Source organism: Marmota monax, unplaced genomic scaffold, assembly GCF_021218885.2.
Source record: "Marmota monax isolate L192 unplaced genomic scaffold, Marmota_monax_Labrador192_F-V1.1 WCK01_AAM20220418_F8-fsc00042, whole genome shotgun sequence".
Lineage (NCBI taxonomy): Eukaryota > Metazoa > Chordata > Mammalia > Rodentia > Sciuridae > Marmota > Marmota monax.
The window spans coordinates 2,047,388-2,068,438 of record NW_026693008.1 but is presented as its reverse complement, the minus strand read 5'-3'; the positions used below and the strand labels follow the sequence as shown (position 1 = coordinate 2,068,438).

At 44.0% G+C, this 21,051-nt stretch overlaps 1 protein-coding gene across 3 annotated transcripts in view; it reads right to left on the bottom strand.

Moving 5' to 3' along the window:
* The window catches only part of Adamts9 (ADAM metallopeptidase with thrombospondin type 1 motif 9), a 157,669-nt gene that overhangs the window by 118,872 nt on the left and 17,746 nt on the right, over nt 1-21,051 (bottom strand). For 2 of the 3 annotated variants that reach the window (XM_046452740.2, XM_058582078.1), the window contains 7 exons: nt 11,177-11,469; nt 8,400-8,483; nt 8,181-8,296; nt 6,266-6,306; nt 6,042-6,147; nt 2,112-2,258; nt 526-667 (listed from right to left, as the gene is read on the bottom strand). In XM_046452740.2, coding sequence (XP_046308696.1) covers nt 526-667; nt 2,112-2,258; nt 6,042-6,147; nt 6,266-6,306; nt 8,181-8,296; nt 8,400-8,483; nt 11,177-11,469 — 929 coding nt within the window. The remainder of the gene's footprint in view (nt 1-525; nt 668-2,111; nt 2,259-6,041; nt 6,148-6,265; nt 6,307-8,180; nt 8,297-8,399; nt 8,484-11,176; nt 11,470-21,051) is intronic. The other variant, XM_046452741.2, reaches the window with a different exon arrangement.

Below are 21,051 nucleotides of genomic sequence, written 5' to 3'. Positions count from 1 at the left end.
CCATTCTCCTCATTTCTACCCAGTCACCCCTAGGTGATATCACTGGTCCAGACATTCACGGCACAAACCACAGCAGCCCGGTGAGCAACCACCAGAAAGGATCTGAAGCTCCAAGTGGACCCAGGACCCAAGGCTGGCAAGCTAGGAAGAGCAGCCAGGTCTGCCTCCTGTGTCATCTTTACTGAATCGCTGAAAGTCACTTGGACAAGTCGGAGGAGGGCATGAGAGAAGACAAGGAGAGAGAAACACCCAAGCTCTGGGATTACTAGCTCTGTCCCTGCACCCCCTGGGAGCCCCACCTCACACTTGCAATAGCATGTCCCTTCTGGCCAGTCAGGAGGGGAAAATAAGAGATGCCACAGGGCGCCAACGTATGGAGCATGACTGATACCATCAGCAGAGTGATCCCCCTAAGTGCCAACTGCATGTTTGACTGTCCTTGGGCCGAGTGAGAAGCTAATGGGAAGGCAGGCAGAGCAAGACGTCCCAAATCTGATGAGGACAGAAACAGCCCCAAACACTTACCATGTAGGGGCACACCTGGGAACCGGGGCCAAAGATGAGCTCACATTGCTTATTCACGTTGTAAAGGAGGCCAGGTAGCTGGGGAGGCAGGGGGTAGGGTCTGGATTCGGGTTCGTTAAGCAGACACTCGCCATACCCGGTGCTACAGGAAGTAGAGACACACAGAAGGTAAGAGGAGGGACTGACAAAGGTCCCCTCAGTGTGGAGGCCACACCCCAGTCCAATGAAGAGAGGACAGTTCCTTTTTGATCTTGGCTTTCTTCTTCTTTTTTATATTCTTTTGGTACCAGGGATTGAACCCAGGGGTGCTTAACCACTGAGCTCCATTCCCAACCCTATTTTTTATTTTATTTAGAAACAAGGTCTCACTGAGTTGCTTAGGGCCTCACTAACTTGCTGAGGCTGGCCTCAAACTCCTGATCCTTCTGCCTCTGCCTCTGGGATTACAGGTGAGTGCCATCAAGCGCAGCCGGCTTTATTCTTTTCATCCATCTTAAGTCCAGAAGTTGGAGTTGTATCCTTGGTGTATACTTCTAGAACCAGATCTACATACAACATACAGGAAGTATGAATATCTTAGGGCACTGGTTGCATTTGGAGGCAGTTACCAGCTTATTTTTTGATCGTCTTCCCCAAAAGACTGTAAGCTTCTTACAGTCGAAGGCAGGAAGACAGTGTCTCCTTCATTCAAGTACAGGGCCCGGTCCACAGCAGCAGGTGCTTAATAAGTGTTTGCCAAAGGGATGAGTAAGGAAATCAGTGACTCACAGAAAGAAAACATCCCCTGACGAAGAGGAAAAATGGAATCCTCCAGTTCTTTCACTTTATTTTTTTTTGCAAAGGATGTTTTCCCTGTTTTGGGAAAGTGTCACCCCTGAGTTCTGATGAAGAAATCCACCCATTCCCTGTAGTTGCAGAAACCTGGGGTTTTTGCTTTAACTTTGGTGCTTTTTGGTAACTGGGAGAGAAGACCAATATATTTGTGACATTGGGGCAATTTTATAATGAAACTGGATCTTTGAGCAGCTGAGACGGAAGTTAAAAATAAATAATTAAATAAACTCAGGAGGCTGAGGCAGGAGGATCATGAGTTCAGAGCTGGCCTCAGCATCCAGGCCCCAAACAACGCAGGGAGACCCTGTCTCTAAATAAAATCTAAAAAGGGCTGGGGATGGGGCTCAGTGGTCGAGTGCCTCTGGGTTCAATCCCTGGTACCAAACAAACCAACCAACAAACAAAAACAGGAAAAGGAAAGACAGATAAAAAGGGAAGGGGAGTGTTAAGGAGAGTAGGAGAGACACGCACCCTCCATTCAACCACACGGAGGCTGCTCCAATTTCTACCCCCTTGGGGATCATCTCCTGATCCTGTCCTTCCTGTGCCCAGGTCACTAAGCTACAGGTGCAGAGATGTGGGTGGCTTTCGTTCTGGCCTTTACAGGGCCTCTTCCCAGGTGGCCACACATGTCCAAGCCCAACTGGGGTTCCCTTTCAGACCCCAGGCTCCTCCTCGGCTCTGCCCTGACCTTCTGAACACTGACTAGGAATCTGCCCCAGGAACCCGGTTAAGAGAAAGTGGCGTCTTACTCCAAAAACTCGGTGATGTATTTCCGACTGCACTTGGACCACATCCAGGGGTTGGTGTAGAAGTTCAGCGTCGGCGCCATGACATGCTGGGGGCTCTTGACGCCCTCTTCTTTACACTTGTTGTTGTCGTCGTGCGGCATGTTGAACCTAGGGGACACCAGGGCGGGCGCCGTGAGCACCGAGGCTACTGGGTTATGGATCAGAATCGGAGTCCAGGGCAGCAGAACAGATCTGAAGCTACCTGAGACGGGGTGGAGAACACGACAAGCTGGGCGCAGTGGTGCCCACCTGTAACCCCACCAGCTCGGGAGGCTGAGGCAGGAGGATGGCGAGTTCAAAACCAGCCTCCACAAAAGCGAGGCCCTAAGCAACTCAGTGAGACCCTGTCTCTAAATAAAATATAAATAGGGCTGGGGATGGGGCTTAGTAGTTGAGTGCCCCTGGGTTCAATTGCTGGCATCAAAAAACTAAAAAACAAAAATAAAAAATAAAAATTCTGAAGCCCAAGCTTTCTAATAAGGAGCTGACTGTGAGTCTTGGCATCTTCTGTTTTGGGCCCCAGATGACAAATGATATACCTGGGCAGGTAGGTCATTAAAAAGGTCTGTAAAGTGGGTGCCCATTTTCATGAAAGAAAATGATGATCATGGAGACCAGAGGCATGCAGATGGAGCAGGCGGGACTCAGCGATGGCAATAGTCTTGTGCTCTGTGCCAAGGTCACCATATGGGGGGCTGTCTTGATGAAAACCGGCACAAAGCGTTCTTAAACTAACCCAGGTTCTGACCCCAGAAGGCCCTGAGGACCGCCCCCGTCCTCCTGGGCCTGGGAGGGAACCTGGCAGCTGCATGAATACATACTTGCCATTCTTGGCTTAGTCAGAGGAAGGGGGCTGGGAATGATGGTGTCCCTCACTCCAGAGGCATCCATTGTACAACCAGGAAGTGTTCAAACCTCAGCTTGCTTCTCTGTGGTGCAAGGTAACTGGCAGATAATCCTATCCCATCATGAAATCAAGTTTACTTAATGAAATCAAGTTTACTTCATCATATGAAATAACAATTTGTTTTTATCCAGATGCCAGACACATTTGCTCGTGGCAGGGGTTAAATTATAGTAAATATTTATGGAACCCTGGTTAAATAGTAAGAACCAAGTCTTTTCAGGGCTGGGGTTGTGGCTCAGGGGTGGAGTGCTTGTCTAACACATGTGAGGCACTGGGTTTGATCCTCAGCCCACATGAAAATAATTACAGGTGTACACCTGTCATTCCAGCAGCTCAGGAGGCTGAGGCAGGAGGATCACAAATTCAAAGCCAGCCTCAGCAACTTCATGAGGCCCTAAGCAACTCAGTGAGACCCTGTCTCTAAATAAAATGCAAAATAGGGCTGGGGATGGGGCTCAGTGGCCAAATGCCTCTGAGTTCAATTCCAGGCATCCACAAAACACAAACATATAAATAAATGAATAAATAAATAAGATAAAGGTATTGTGTCCATCTACAACTAAAAATAAAAAAACTAATTACAAAAAGACTTTTCAGCATTCACAATGTACCCAGAATGTGATTACTGTTTTAAATGCTTTATTTCATTTAATCAGTTATTTAACCTCCTGGGCAGCACAGTCTACCGACAGAGTCTGCACATCCTTCGTCTACGGGCTTCACTAACTGCAGGTGGAACTTATTCAGATGAAAAAAATGTGCAGACTTTTTTTTTTCTTATCATTATTCCCTAAATAGTACAGTGTGACAACTATTTACACAACATTTACTTTGTATTAGGTATTATAAGTAATCTGTAGAGATGATTTAAAACAGATAACATGCAAACACTAGGCTTCTTTACATAAAGGACTTGAGAATCTGGACTGCATTGTGGCTTAGTGGTAGAGTACTTGCCTAGCACTTGTGAGGCACTGGGTTCCATCCTCAGCACCACATAAAAATAAATAAATAAAATAAAGGTATAGCTGGGTGCAGTAGTGCACCCCTATCATTCCAGCAGCTTGGGAGGCTAAAGGAGGAGGATCTCAAGTTCAAAGCCAGCCTCAGCAACTTAGTGAGGCCCTAAGCAATTCAGTGAGGCCCTATCTCTAAATAAAATACAAAATAGGGCTGGGGATGTGGCTCAGTGGTTAAGTTGCCCCTGGGTTCAATCCATTTTACCAAAAAAAAAAAAAAAAAAAGTATAAAAAAGTTTATAAAAAAGACTTTCAAATCTGCACATTTCCCTATCCACGAGGGTCCTGGAATCAGCCCCCACAGACACACAGGGATGACTGGGCTATTACCCACATTTTGCTGATGAGAAACTGAGCCACAGAGAGGTCTAATGACTTGATGAAGGTCAAAGGGGACTGAGGGGAGGGGGACTGAAATTGGAATTTCTCAAGGAGTCCTTGAGGTTCATGGAGGTGCCTTAGGAGCCTTCAGGGCAGAGAAGATGCTGGGGACTGTCACAGCGGCTACCTAGAAAGCCATGGCTCTTTATGTTCTCAGTTAGTGGTCATCTGGAGCTCTCCCTTTCAGGATGAGGAATGTATTCTTAAAATACGATTGAAAGGTCTTCATTTGAAGATACACCCACTGCTTCTGAAGCTTGGAGATACCTGTGTGTGCCTGTGGGCATCTTGATCTGTGTGAGTGCACTGCCCACAGGTGAATCCAGAAAACACCTGCACGAAAAGCTTGCCGATTGTATAACGTTAGCTCTAAAGTCAGCGTCTGACACACAAATAGACATATGGGGATGTTCTACTAATGGCATCGATTGAGAAAAGTTATTTTCCAAATATAGAGGGTAAGTGATTTGATTATTATAGAAAGAAAAAAATGCAGATTGAAAATCAGACCGATTTCTAGTCAATTCACATTGATGAGCCCACATTCTAACCGGGCTCTGTCTCTACAGAAACAAAAGGGAAGACCCATTTCATTATAGCCAGGTGCTTGGAGGCCTTGATTAGGAAATGACTGTTTTCTGCATATCCTGGCTCACTCTCTTCCCTGAAAGAGGGACATTACAGTCTGCAGGTGCTTCCTGTCTCAATTACAGCTATGCATAGCTCAATGCAGAAGTGAGCTGGACTCGTAAAAATCTTGGGGGCCAGGACAGTGTCGGGGACCCTTCTAGACCAAGATGTGGACCCAGGAATGTTCTTCACATTAACACATCCTGAGGGAAGTGGAAAGGCCCTGTTCCCCCAGTTCCCAGAAGGAAAATCTGTTACTAGATTTTGCATACCAAACTGGAGCAGTTTTACTGAAAACACAGAAGCTCTTGTGGTTTATATGTGAGGTATCCCCCAAAAGCTCATGTGTGAAACATGCAAGAAGGTTCAGAGGAGACAAGACTGGGTTGTGAGAGCCTTAACCCAACCAGTGAATGGATCCCTGATGGGATTAACTGGGTGGTGGCTGGGGCAGGTGGGTGTGGCTAGAGGAGGGGGCATTGGGGGCGTGGCTTTGGGGTCTCTATTTGTCTCTGGAGAGTGGAGTCTCTCTCTACTTCCTGATCACATGTGAGCTGCTTCCCTCCACCACACTCTTCCTCCATGATGTTCAGCCTCACCTGGAGCCCAGAGAAATGGAGGGTGCTGTCTGTGGACTGAGACCTCGGAAACCCTGAGCCCCCAAATAAACTACTCCTTCCCCACTGTTGTTCTGTCAGGTCTTTTGGTCGCAGCAGTAAAAAGCTGACTAAAACACAAGCTCTGGCTGAAGAGGGTTCGGTGCACCGTGTTCCTTTAACTTTGGAAGTCAAGGTCACTTCTCCCAACTAGGTTCAAAGTTCTTTAACCTTGAAACTCTACTGTGACATGGAAAGTGACTCACATACCCTAACATCAAGCAAAAGCTCACAGAAGCCAAGGAATGCAAGTTGTAGGTGACTCCGAATTAAATGACATTATTGAAGTGACACTTACACGTGGCCCAGCTCATGGGCTATGGTGAATGCTGTACTCAGTCCACTATCTTCACTGATAGAGCAGCTTCTGTAGGGATCACAGATGGTTCCCAGTTCAGCAAGACCTATTAGAAAGGGGAAAGAAAAGACCAACAAGGACTTACTTTAAAGAGCAATTGTGACTTAGAACAGAAACGTGTAGCAAACTGTTTTAGCCACAGAGGATATGAATGGAGGACTCACCTAAGGTGTCACATTTGTCATGAGCTCTGCAGATGTCCTGTCTGAAAGCAAAGCAGACTTAGGCCTTGATGACACCAAAGAGCAAAGGTCAACACAAGAAAATACTTCAGAGGGTTCTAGGCATCACAGTACCACATGCTACAGTGGGGGGTAAGTGTGGGGTCTGGGGGGAGGTTCGCTCCCCAAAAACAAACTAATAAGACCCAGGTTTTACAATGCAAACATTTTGGGAGGCACTGATTCAGGATTAACAGCTACATTAAGAAGATTGCTCCTGCTGCCTCTCTAACCAGGACTTCCCCAATACCCAGCATAAGTGATTGTAACTTGCAAAAAAATGTTTTGGTACCAAGGAGTTCTCAGGGGCTCTTAACCACTGAGCCCCATCCCCAGCCCTATTTTGTATTTTATTTGGAGACAGGGTCTCACTGAGTTGCTTAGGGCCTCGATAAGTTGCTGAGGCTGGCTTTGAACTTGGGATTCTCTTGCCTCAGCCTCCCAAGGTGTTGGGATTACAGGCCTGCACCAACACACCCACGAGTGATTGTAATTTTATATATAATTTGTAAACATTCCTAAAAAAGTGCTAAATGCTTTTCACTTAAAGGAGCACCCCCACCCCCCGCAAAAAAAAAAAAAAAAAAAAAAAAAAAAAGCCCTGGTTCAATCACCAGCACTGTGCAAAATTTAAATAAATAAAAAATTTTTGAAAAATCCAGTGTACGGCACAATGGATGGGAGGTATGTTTAGGCCAGCAACTCTCTGTTACCCTGTGCAATGTCTTAAACACTTTTATTTATTTATTTTTTGGTCCTGGGGATTAAACCTAGGGGCACTTTACCACTGAGCTATATCCCTAGTCCTTTTTAATATTTTATTTTGAGACAGGGTCTCACTATGTTGCTCAGGGCCTCTCTAAGTTGCTGAGGCTGGCTTTGAACTTGTGATCCTGCTGCCTCAGCCTCCTGAGCCACTGGGATTACAGGCGTGAGCCACTACACCCTGCTCTTTTGAGACAAGTGCTACCATGTAAATATAATGCATCCATTAAAAAATAAAGAGAAAGAAGACCAATAGAGCAGAGGAAGGAGATCACAGGGAATCGAGAAGGGAAAGGAAAGGGGGAGGGCTGGGAATTGAAATGGAGAAAATTATGTTATATGCATTTATGGCTGTTGAACCCCACTATTATGCATAACTATAATACACTAAAATTTTGGGGGATTTCACATTTTTAAAAAACCCATATTTCACTGGATATGGTGGTGTATGCTTATAATCCCAGCAGCTTAGGAGGCTGAGGAAGGAGGATCGCAAGTTCAAAGCCAGCCTCAGCAACTTTGTGAGGCCCTAAGCAACTTAGCAAGACCCTGTCTGCAAATAAAATATATATTTTTTAAAAAGGGCTGGGGATGTGACTCGGTGCTTAAGTGCCCCTGGGTTCAATCCCCCATGACCCTCCCCCAATCCATATTTCTAGCTTCTTACAAAATCATGGGACTCTGATCCGAGTCACCACAACCTGCTTCATCTGAACAGCAGCTGTCCCCTGTATATAAAGGCATTGACTTTCAGAGCTGCCTAACAAATTGACTCTTAGCTGGCACCTCCACAGGAGTCGTTCTCAAGGAGGGGTAATTCTTCACCTCCTCCCTCCTCCTCAGGAGGATGCTGGACAGTGATTAGAGGCACTGTCACCATTGAGAAGACGAAGTGCCACTGATATGTAGTGAGCCAAGGGCAGACGTGCTACTAAATGTTCTGCAGTAGTCAGGGCACCCCATAAGTGATTATCTGGTCCAAGACATCAATAGCATCTAAGTTGAGAAACATCCTACAAAGGTTGCTCTAGATGACCCCATCCAGTCAGCCTGACCTGAACAGAGAGATTGGAGGAATCAGAAATCCACATACCTGGTTACGAGCACAGCTGTATCATGCTGGATTCCACCTGGATAGTTCTTGGAATGTTGCCACTGGCAAAAATTTTTTAATGTTGTCTGGGCATTAAAAGATATGGAAGGTCCTTCCTAAATACAGAGAAGAATTACGGTTGGTCTCTGCTAGCAATACCAATCAGAGATGCCATTTCGGATACAGATAGAAGAAAGAAGAAAAAAAAAACGTGATTACCTGTTCATTATGAATCACAACTAAGTTCACAATAACAATATTAATTAAATTTCCAATACTTGGGTCTTTATAGATAGAGGCTACCTGCAACCGAGATAAATTTTTCAAAGTTAATTGTGAACTCTCTGTAAGCAATAAGCAATTCACTTCTTAGGTTGGATTCCATCTCTTTTTTATGTTCCATGACATATACACATTCTGTTGTTCTGAGTTTTCATTCATTCAACATGCATTTATTGAAATCTCTTTGTAATCCACAGATGGCACTTTTAGATAATAATGAATTCAAACAGGTTTAAATGCCAAATGGTATTTTCTCTCGAAACTGTATTGCTGCTTCACAGTTCTCTGTACCCAAACATTTGGATATTAATTTCCAATTACCGTCTCTCCTCCCATCTGAAGTCCTGGATCGCTAACTTAACAAAATCACAATGGCTAACTTACAAAATTACCTCCGCTAATAACTGCGGTTCTTTATGCTTATCACCCATCTGCATTCTCAAGAACCTGAGAAACCTGCTTTTGTTTTATTTTGCTGTAATTAATTATGAGGGCGAGCATTCACGGAGTGCTTATTATGAACTAGATCCTTGCTGAAAACCTCCATAGGCGTTTGCAATCAGTCTGCATAGCAAAACTCTGGGCTGGTTACTATGACAATCTCCGTGCAACTGATGAGGAAACCAAGCCTCAGAGAAATTGAATATACAGTGGTGAGTGGCAGAGCCAGAAATCTCAGTCTAGGCCAGCTGTGTGTATCATCAAGATTCTCATTACATTTCTGAAATCATGGCGTAGATATGGACTTGGCGCTGTGGAAGGTTGGTTTTCTTCCTCTGGTCATGAGAGAGCTGGGGTATATGGGACTGAGCAAGGGGAGGGGGTGAGAGAGTGAGGGGTGGCAGGGTTGGGGCAGCATGGGGGAATGGTCCCCAGCCATGGGGTGGGAAGGAGAAAACCTAATGCAACATTCCCAAACATGTTCTTTCACACTCATCTGTGGAATTTATTAAAAATAGGTTCCGGCCAGGTGCAGTGGCACTGGCCTATAATACCAGCAGCTCAGGAGGCCAAGGCAGGAGGATCGTGAGTCCAAAGCCAGCCTTAGTAACTTAGTGGGGCCCTAAGCAACTCAGTGAGACCCTGTCTCTAAATAATATATAAAAAGGGCTGGGGATGGGGCTCAGTGGTTAAGCACACCTGGGCTCAGTCCCCAGTACAAAAAAAAAAAGTAGGTTCAGGTAAATTAGGGTTAGTCTATAGAGAGGAATGTCAAGCTAAGGCTAAAAACGAGCTAGACAGATCTATCTGGGCTGCTATGGAACAATCCCTATTAGTTCAAGATAACAGCAATGTGTTAAACTCATGAGATGCTCCTTTTTTGTATAAGGTGAAAAAAAAATTGCTCAGTTGTTTCTCCATATCCAGGGGGGTTGACTCCAGGACTTTCAAGGATACTAAAACCCGAGGATGCTCAGGTTCCCTCACATAAAATGGTATAATTTTTGCATCTAACTTCTGCATATCCCCTAAGCTTTAAAAGCAGCTTCAGATGATTTATAGTTTCTTATAATGTTATATGCTATATAAATAATTGTATTGTTCAGCGTATAATGACAAAAAAAGTCTATATGTGTTCAGTACAGTTCAATTAGTTTTCCAAATGTTTTCAATCCACAGATGCTGAATCTATAGCTACAGAGGGCCAACAGTATATGCACATATTTGCATAAGTCATTAGCTTAGGTACATATCCAGCGTTAGCCTGCCCAATGTGGTGGCCAAACACCCTATGTGGCTACAGAGCACTTTAAAGGTGGCCAGCCCAAATGGAGATGGGCTGTGAGCATAAAACAAGTTGGTGTAAAAAACAAAATCAATAAAATCTCACTAGTAATTTTTGAAATGATAATATTTAGATAAGACAAATTATACTATTAATATTAGTCTCACTTCTTTCTCTTCTAAAAATAATGCCTCTTAAAACATGTGAAATTAAATATGTGGCTTTTATTGGGCAATGGTCAGGGAACTTGCATGGAAAACTTATTTTCTAACAATAGTTTGGGGTTTCATTTGTTTTTTTTTCTTTCTACATTTTTTATAAGAGCATTATGATTATACATAGTATTTGGGTTCCTTTTGATGAAATGATATATATAGGGAATGATTTTTTTTAATCATGAAAATTTAGTGTTTTTAATTCAATCCAATTTCAATGGGAGAAGAAAAATAGATTCCCAGGCTTCGCCCCAGGGCTACTTAATTAGACTACTGAATGTAACAAAAGCTCATGGGTGACTCTGATTCACAGCCAGCAGCACCCAGAAGGACTGAAGAAACACACCTGGCTGAGCAAAATTCAGAAATCAGATCGTGGGTTTAGGGAAGTAGACAAGATAAAGCCACTTGCAACATCTAAGCCACTTGCTAGATTTACCTGACCGTGGTCAAGTGACCTAACTCCTCTGAGACTCAGCGTGCTTATCTGTGAAATGAGTACGTAATTCCAACTAGCGAGATACCAGCAGAGTCAGCAATTAGGCCTCTAAACTAAGAAGCAAAGTCTCTAACACAGAATAAACACTCCACATTAATAACCCTTGTCATCACCATACAAAGGCAACCAATGAGCCATCTCAGGTTCCCTTCGGGCACTTGCCTGAAAGGTTGAAATGCCAGCCCTGAGTAACCCTCCAAAGCCCTGGGGGGAACCCATTCCCCCAGGGTGCATTTCAAGAGCTCTTGAATGACCTTCTTCTGAGCATACTTACAATTGACATTAACGTTAGAACATAGTGTTGCAGGTCTGCTCCGTGGTATGATACCATCCTGTGGTCGGCGACCACCATCACCTCTACAAACCGTGGGTAGGATAAGAAACGTTTGTTTCTTCTGTGCGTCCTCCTTTCCCTCATGCTGTCTGTCTTGTTCCCATAGGCAGAAATCGCCTTGGTGGCCAAGCCACCGTTCAACACTGCCAAATCATCAGCCAGGCTTGTGCTCCTCGCTTTCCGTTTTCTTGTCCTGGTTTTCCTCCTGTCTTTACTGTGACTGCTTCTGTGATCTGTAACAAATCGAATAGAGTACATTACACGACAAGCCACATCCATTCCATATGGAGAATTTAATTTGAAATGTGGCCAGCCCAAATGGAGATGGGCCATGAGCATTAAACAAGTTGGTGTAAAAAACAAAATCAATAAAATCTCACTAGTAATTTTTGAAATGATAATACTTAGATAAGATTTTTTTTTTTAATACAAATCCGGGCATGGAGGTGCATGCCTGTAATCCTAGTGGCTTGGGAGGCTGAGGCGGGAGGATCGTGAGTTCAAACCCAGCCTTAGCAACTTAGTGAGGCCCTAAGCAACTCAGTGAGACCCTGTCTCTGAATAAAATACAAAATAGGGCTGGGGATGTGGCTCAGTGGTCGAGTGCCCCTGAGTTCAATCCCTGGTACAAAAAAAAAAAAAAAATTAAATTTGAAATGACTTAAAATGCTGCCTCTGGACTCAGATTTGATATAAAACTTGATTGGCCCTATGTCGTATTGTCTTACAGAGAGCAGCCTCTATAGGTACAACTCAGTTTGCAATCTCATTTAAATGACTGAGGGTCTGAGATTAGTTTCCCTGGGAAGCTACAATAAATGTACACTTAAGATATAGAAAACCAGGGGCTGCGGTTGTGGCTCAGTGGTAGAACGCTTGCCTTGCACATGTGAGACTTTGGGTTTGATCCTCAGCACCACATAAACATAAATAAGTGAAATAAAGGTATTGTGTCCAACTACAACTAAAAATAAATATTAAAAAAAAAAGATACTAGAAAACCAGGCTTGAGTTTAGGCAAACAATGTGCAAGATTCCTTCCACTGGGTACCAGAAGCCTTGCTGGGATTTGAGAGGTTCTCCCTCATTGCCTCATAGTTCTTGGCCCTAACTATATCATTGCCATAGATATAGTTAGGGCCAAGAACACAGCTCCAGGGCTCTAAAGAAGGGAAATGGAGATGTTTCATAGGTAGATCACTTTTGATACTCAATGACATGTTAGATAGAAATCTGACAGGTGGGCAGGCCAGGAGGCAGCGCCGAGGAACTATAGAAAATACCTACTGCTGTATTCTATTACCTTTTTAGAGCACTATAAAACTGGAAATAGAAGAACACAGTTGGTGGAATTCAATGCCCCTGAAGTTTTAATTAGTGGGTTCAGGGCTGAGTTAAGGAAGGAGACTAAAGTCTGAGTGCGTGCAGGGGTCTACAACGTTAGACCAGCTCTGCTCACTGCCGGCTCCTGCCTGGGCCTCTTGGGTTCCCACAGTCCTGCTGTTCAGAGCATGGTCTGTGCACCAGGAGCTCAGGCAGGACCTGGAAGTGGATGGAAATGGGATTTTTCTGTTCTACCCCAGACCTGAGTCTCCACCTTGCAGGATCCCCCAGTGACTTGTATTCATACTGAGTTTTTGAGAAGACCTATCCAATTTTCACACCACCCACCACACACAGTCCACAGAGTGTAGGCACAGAAGTGCCTGTCTGGACCCACTTTGAGTAAAAACAAAATTTCATCAGTTCTCTTGCACATCAGTTCATCAATGTGCTTGAGAGCTTTAATGGCACTAGCTTGGAGTCTAGATTAAGCAACAGAATTGTACAAGGAAGAAACACACTTAGGTGGCTAAGACCTAAGGAGCAGAATTTGTCACCCCAATACCAAAATATACAGACAAAAAAGTAAGTGGTTGACTATTTGAAGAGGCCAAATATTTCACCAAGATAACCAATTGCTAAACCGATCATTTGAGTCTAGCACATACACGTTGCTAAATCAAACATAAACACTTGAGCATTTGGGTGATAATGTGAATAGTGAGATCTGTCCAACCTGTCAAATGGATGATGCGGATCCCAAGTATGGACAAAATGACTGGCCTGAAGCTGGATGTGACATTGGTTTTACTTTCAGTCTCTTTTAAGGATATTTCACATATGTATACCAGTGTCATGGGGCCAATCAGTTGTCATTCAAATTTGAAATCATCAAATGAATATAGAATAGACACTAACTAGGTTTTTTTTTTTTTTTTTTCTTTTTGTACCAGGGATTGAACCCAGGGGCGCTTAACTATTGAGCCACATCCCAGCCCTTTTTATATTTTATTTAGAGACAACAGGATCTCCCTCAGTTGCTCAGGGCCTTGATAAATTGCTGAGGCTGATTCTGAACTCATGATCCTCCTGTATCAGCCTCCTTTTGCCCCCGTGCCCCAAGCCATTGGGATTACGGGGGGGGGGGGGTCACCAGGCCTGGCATCTTCTTTCTTAATACAGGTATTCACACCTATAAATTTTCCTCTAAACACCACTTTATCAGCATCCCACAAGCATACGCATTTTGTGTCTTCATTTTCATTTATCACCATATATTTGTCTTAGGACCTAGCATGTCATCTGTTCCAGAGGTTGCTCCGTGTAGACTTCAGAAGAATATACATTTTGCTGTCGTTGGATTGGATATATTATAGCTGTCTGCTAGACATACCTGGTGTACAGCCTGTTCAAATTTTCTGCATACATGTTTATAACTACTGTACCTTCCTACTAAACTGACCCTTGCTTGTTTGTTTGTTTTATTTTTGGTATCAGAGGTTGAACCCAGGGGCCCATAACCAAGAGCCATATCCCCAGCCCTTTTTATATTTTATTTAGAGACAGGGTCTCGCTAAGTTACTTAAGACCTCGCTAAGTTGCTGAGGCTGACTTTGAACTTGTAATCCTCCTGCTTCAGCTTCCCAAAACACTGGGATTATAGGTGTGCACCACCATGCCTGGTTAAGCTGTTTTTTTTTTTTTTTTTTAAAGACAATATACCACCAAGTTTGTGAAAGTAATAATCCTTAATATCCTAGGTAAATATTTTGGATTAGTCTGCTCTCTGTTGCTATAATAAAATGGTTGAGGCTACATAATGTCTAAAAAAATGAAGTTTGCTAGCTCACAGTTTGTGGGGCTAAAAGTCTGACACTGGACACTCCATTTGTTTGGCCTTCAAAGAGGGCCACGTGGCGGATGGCATCATGGCAGAAGCACAGGAGAGAGGTGTCACAGGGTAAGACAGGAAGCCAGAGAGCAGAAAGCGATCAAGCCCACTCTTTTTTGACAACTTATTCTTGTGAAAACCACCTGAGTTTTCATGAGAACTACCTCACTCTGTTCTGAGAGCAGAGCAACCAACCACCTAACCTCTTCTTCCTAGCCCCTACTATTTAAAGGCTCCGTTGCCTCTCGAACTGCCACATTGGGGACCAAGTCCCAACATGTGAATCTCTGATGCAAGTCCAAACCACAGCATAGTCTGACTTGACAGATTAGATTGATTCAGAAAAGGTACACTTATCATGGGGAAACACACTTGGGAAAATGTTGCATAGAATTCATTCTTTTTGGGGGGTGGGAGGGTCCCAGGAATTGAACCTAAGGGCACTTAGCCACTGAGTCACATCCCCAGCCCTTTTTTAGACTTTATTTAGAGACAGGGTCTCACTGAGTCGCTTAGCACCTCACTAGGTTGCTGAGGCTGGCTTTGAACCTGTGATCCTCCTGTCTCAGCTCCTGAGCCACTGGGATTACAGGTGTGCGCCACTGGGATTACAGGTGTGCGCCACTTCGCCTGGCAGAAGCAACATCTTCCAATACATAATACTCCCCAGTCTTTTATCTAATGGATTAGAATCATATTTATTGTCCAAATTAGCCCAACTAATTTCTAGCACAGTAACTATTTTTGCAAGTAATTTTAAATTGAGCATTAGAAATGGCATAAAAATAGCTACTATATCTTAGATACCTACTCAAAGTCCTTTCCCCTGAATAGAATCATAATAACAGAGTATAATTTCCACCACGGGACCACAGACTGTTAGGATAAAAAGAAAGTCATCTACCTTTTTCGTTAGTGACCTTTTAGCATAATGGAATCGGGCTAGTGTTTCAGGAATTTACAAGGTCACTTTGCTAATCGTTTTATAAGACCCGACTAAATAATAAAATTTCACCCTTGTGGAAATCACAGCACGAATGGTCTAGGTATCCTTGCTCATCTTTGTTTCCCTCTCTACATAGCTTTACTGTCATGATTACTTTTCAGTAACGGTTTCATTAAAATAAAATTCAGAGTGCATTAAATTCACCTTCTCAAAGTATATCCTAATTCAATGTTTTTAGTACATTCCTAGTTGATCACTGCTATTATTTAATTTTAGAATATTTTCATTGCTCCAGAAAGAAATGCCAGACCTATCAGCAGTCCTGGTCCCCATTCTGCTCCTTCCCCAGCCCTGGCAATGGACAACCTACGTCTCCTAGGATGGACCTATCTGGACAGGTCATCTAAACAGAGCCTTACAACATATGGCTTTTATGTAGCTTCTTTCTCCTGGGATAATGTTTTCATGGTTCATCCATGCTCTAGCATGTACTCCTGTTTCATTGCTTTTTATTGCCAAATAGTCTCCTGAATAGAATATATCATGTTATGTGGGTCCATTAGTCAGTTGATGAATATGCAGGATACTCAATAATCCAACTGGCCAACTGAATAAAGCTGCTATGAATATGTTTGGGGGGGTACTGGGGATTGAACTCAGGGGCTCTTAACCACTGAGCCCCATCCCCAGCCCTTTTATATTTTATTTAGAGACAGGGTCTCACTGAGTTGCTTAGGGCCTCGAACTTGGAATCCTTCTGCCTCAGCCTCCCAAACTCCTGGGATGATAGGTGTGCTCCACCACACTTGGCTAAGCTGCTACAAATATTAATATACTAAGTTCTGGGTAGATATATTTTCATATCTCTTGGAGATGCACGCGCACACACACATACACACACACAACTGAAATAACTGCTGGGTTACATGGTCCCTCTGTTTAAGATTTTGAGAAACTAACAAATGATTTTCCAAAGGTGCTTCCCCATTTTCTTGCCTCCGCTTGAACCTCAAATGTGACATTCCAAAACAGGACATTCTTTTTTTCATGTCTCTTCTTCTTTGAAGAGTCTTCAAAAATTTATCACCTTTTACTTGACTAAACAGCTTACAAAAAAAAAAAAAAATGGCCAAGTTCAAATTCTAAAAGAACACATCGATTCCTCCAGGAATCAAATGCACTCTTAGATTTGCAGAATAACATTTAGCAAGATGAACCTCACGTATGCATGTAAACAAACTTAGGCATATCTAAAAAGCAAAAAAACTCTAAAAGGCAGTGGCGAGCTTGCCGTCCCCACATAGCAGGCACTACTGCTAACACAGAACTCCCAGGACCTGGGTTGGTTTGGCGTTTGGAACTGTTCCAGCTTTGTGGCCATCAAAACCAAAGTAGTGACACTTATGCTACCACCAATAGCCAATATTCTAAGCGCTCCTGTAGTAAAGTGGGTATATGGGACTCACTCACCCTGCTCTCTTTTATAAAAGTAGATCAGTAAGAACAGTACCCACACCAGGCACGGTGGCACATGCCTGTCATCCCAGCAGCTCAGGAGGCCGAGGCAGGAGGATTGCAAGTTCAAAGCCAGCCTCAGCAACTTAGCAAGACCCTAAGCAACTCAGTAAGACCCTGTCTCTAAATAAAATATGAAAATGGCTGGGGATGAGGCTAGTGGTTAAGTACCTCTGGGTTCAATCCCTGGTTAAAAAATAACAACAACAACAACAGGACCCATTTCATGGAGTTTCTCCAGGGACTAGATGGAGATGGCGCTTGCATGAGCTGGCACCATACCTAGTGCTGAGAAATGAATGGGTAAATATTGCATCATTATTTTTCTATTTTTACCAGGCACAAAATTATGGCAGGACTTAGATGCAAAAGGAACCTTTTAAGGTAGAATGACTAAGTGTGCCTAAGAACAATTTCCTGGCTTACCGTCCCAATGTCAAGGACATGAATTGTATCCTGAAGTGGGGCACCTGGGCACAGAGTGGGACCGACTTCACTTCTGACCCCTGGCCTTGGCTACTAAGCTAAGTGGGTAGGGCTTCAATCTGCCACATCACTAAAGGGCCTTTTCTGAGTCATCCCCCCCGCCACAAGTTCCCTGGGTTCTTAAATGGGCATATAAGTACTGCTTCCATCTTAAGACTCTCTTGAGAATTAAGAAAGCGTATGTAGAACTTCTTCAAAATGATAAGTTGAATATTTGAAAACTCTCTTAAAATTCTCTTCTCGAGCACCTATTCTGTACAAGGTACTGACCTACATAAATTATTTAAAAAAGTGGCCACAGAATAAAAATAAAACCTAGGTTCAGTCTTTAAAATAAAGTCTTATAAAAATGTAGGATGGAACCAGGTGTGGTGGAATTCCACACCTGGAATCCCAGCTGCCTGGGAGGCTGAGGCAGGAGGATCACAAATTCAAGACCAGCCTCTGCAACTTAGCAAGGCTCTGAGCAACTTAAAACCTGTTTCAAAATAAAAAGGGCTGGGGATGTGGCTCAGGTTAAGTGCCCCTGGGATCAACACCCAGACCAAAAAAAAAAAAAAAAGTCATTAAAAAAAATTCACAAAGCGTTAATAATAATTGGTGCAAATGTCGGAAATGAGCTTCACTGCACAGGGAGATCTGTCACTGGGGAACGGGACACTGTTCTCGAACGGAACTGCCTGGCCTTGCTATCCAGTGGTTACTCACTGAAGTGTTTCTCACCAGCTGGGCCCGCCCTGTGCAGATCCGAATGCTAACCTCCGCAGCTGGGAAATTCATGATTGCTCTTTCATGAGGTTGATCAAAATTTAACTCTACTTCCTTAAGGTAATGAGCCTCCTTGTGACCTCAGGTCTAACTGGCTGGGGAATCACTGGCACAGGACCAGCCAGGGGCCTCGGGAGCACAGCAGAGGTCCCTGTTCTGCTCCACCTGAGCTTGGCAGAGGAGAGGAAAGCTGGGCAGGAGCCACAGCAGTCTCTCCCTCGGACTCCAGAGTCAGACCCAGGCTGCTTCCCTTCCTGCCCCTCACAGGGCTCTAGCTGCCATTTTGGAGGCAATTTCCTGCCTCCCATCCTCGGTTTCCTCATCTGTCAAGTGAGGATAATAACAGCAGCTATCTCAAAGGGCCACGGTGGAGACGGTGAGAGAGAACACATGAAGTTCACTTGGTGTAGGGCGTGACTCATAGGAAGATCCATTAACTATTCAACAGGATAATAGTAATTAATATTTATCCTGGTAACTATTTAATACTTATTATTAATAATTAGTGGCCAATAACAATTATTATTATTAATGGTTATTGTTTAGTAGAAGGCAAAATGTCCCCTCTTATGAATTACTATATGTGCATCAGGGAGCCTCAGACAAACCATTCTACTTTACAAACAATCTTCTAAAGTCAGAGAAGGAAGGAAGGAGGGCTCTGCAGAGAGGCTGCCCTGGAACTTCTCATGCTGTGCCAGCCCTTGCAGTTGACAGTGAGAGGAGGTGCCGGCCCAGGGGACAGGGGACAGAAAGCAACCAGCTGCTGTGCTTCTCAGCTGGCTCCAGACACTGACAGCACTTTCCTGCCTTCTAGTGTCCCCCAGATCCGAGATGTGCACTGAGGGGCACAGGCTCAGGGGGACCTAAGGAAGGCATCAGTCAGGGTCCCCTGGGGGGACAAGGGAAGGAGTTGGTCAGGATCAGAGGAAGTTGAGTAAAAAAGCACAATGTAGCAAGAAAAAGAAAGGAAAAAAAAAAAAAAAAAAAACAGCCACAAAACCAGGATTGTTTCAATCACAAAGAGCAATGTGTTTCCAGAATCTGGGTGGAGAAGGAGCTGGGGGCGGGGGATGGGCGAGCGCACAGGGACCTCTGATGTGTCTGAACTTGAACTCAACAAGATTTAATGTTTTAAAGGGTTCACCATCCGCCAGCTTTAAAAACAGCAGCGACTCCCTGGACGCTATCTGGATTGTGTCCCCAAGTTCATTTTCCTTAACAAACTGTGAGCTGTGTTTAAAACAGTGACAACCCACAGTCTGCAGCCCGTGGACCGGGAACATGCACAGCGCTAACATTTTATAATAAATAGACACCCCGGCAGTGCCGGGGGAGGTTTTGGTGAAGGAGATTCCTTTTTTAGCTGGCCTGAAACTTTATGGACAATGTTTCTGTGAGAGCAGTTTATGGAACATTTGTCCCATAAGATATTTCCCCAAACACATCCTTTGGGTTTGCTAAACACTCTGCACAGCAGTCACATCTGGAACTTTCTCCATGCACAGGAGTCTTTGCAAAGCTCTGAGACATCTTACAAGAAAGAAACCGGTTTCCATGAGTTTAACCAAATGATTGCCAAAACTTGGGGATCCTTTCCTGACTGGGAAGCAGGGGGAGGGATGGAAATAGAAAAGGAAATAGAAAAAGATGAAGGACACTGTGCCAGCATTTTCTCCTGGGAGAAAACTACCGAAAAGCAACAATGGTGGCCATGACTTTGGGACACAATAGTACTGGCTAAGCTGGGTGCAGTGGTGCCCACCTGTGATCACAGCGGCTCGGGAGGCTGAGGTAGGAGGATCTTGAGTTCAAAGCCAGCCTCAGCAACTTAGTGAGGCCCTGAGCAACTCAGTGAGACCCTGTCTCTAAATAAAATACAAAATAGGGCTGGGGATGGGGCTCAGTGGTTAAGCGCCTCTGGGTTCAATTCCTGTTACTACTACTACTACTACTACTACTAATAATAATAATAATAATAATAATAATAATAATACTGGCTAAGGTCTGGGAGAGCTTTTCTGAGTAAGGCACTCTTCAAAGCATTAAAGGGAGTAACTCGGTTCTTATTTCTCCTGAAACCCTTATCTGCATATCAGAAATGAGGAAATGGAGGAACACTTGAAATAACTTGAGGAAATATTTTAAAACTATCTTCTTGAAGTAACATAAAATGCAGAATGTACCCGGGCCTGTATTTTACTAAGGAACTGTTTGTTTTGGCTATTAATATCTAAATATTCTCTGGAAAATGTTCTTTTTGACTCATTCCATCGCTAGGCAGCAGGGGACACGGGGCTTTTCTTCAGGGTGACAGTACCACCCTGCCCACTGCCCTTAGGGACTGCGTAGCCTCATGGGCCCCTTCGTCCCTTGGCTGGGAAACTTCTCGACTAGTGCTCTCCAGTGGAAATAAAATGCAAGCGACACACTGAAGGTAAGAATTTCTATGGGTCACGTTTTAAAAATACCAAAAGAGACAGATGAAATTAATTATTTTATAATTTTTTTTTAGCTGTGGATGAGCACATACCTTTGTTTTATTTATCTATTTTTACATAGTGCTGAGGATGGAACCTAGGGCCTCCCACGTGCTAGGCGAGTGTTCTGCCACTGAGCCCCAGCCCCAGATGACACTGATTTTAATAATGTGTTCCCTTTAACCCCACAGATCCAGAATGTAGCCATCTCAACATGCAGCACTGGCCACACATCAAGGACACTCTGGAGACTACAGAGGTCAGTGCGTTCTGGGCGCTGCTTGCAGAATGAACGGAGGGTGTGGTGACACTAACAACAAAGAAATTGGGCTCGGGAGTCAGAGGGACCTGGGTTCAAATACCCAGTTGGCATGACCTCGGGCAAGTCACTTGAGTCCTCTGTGCC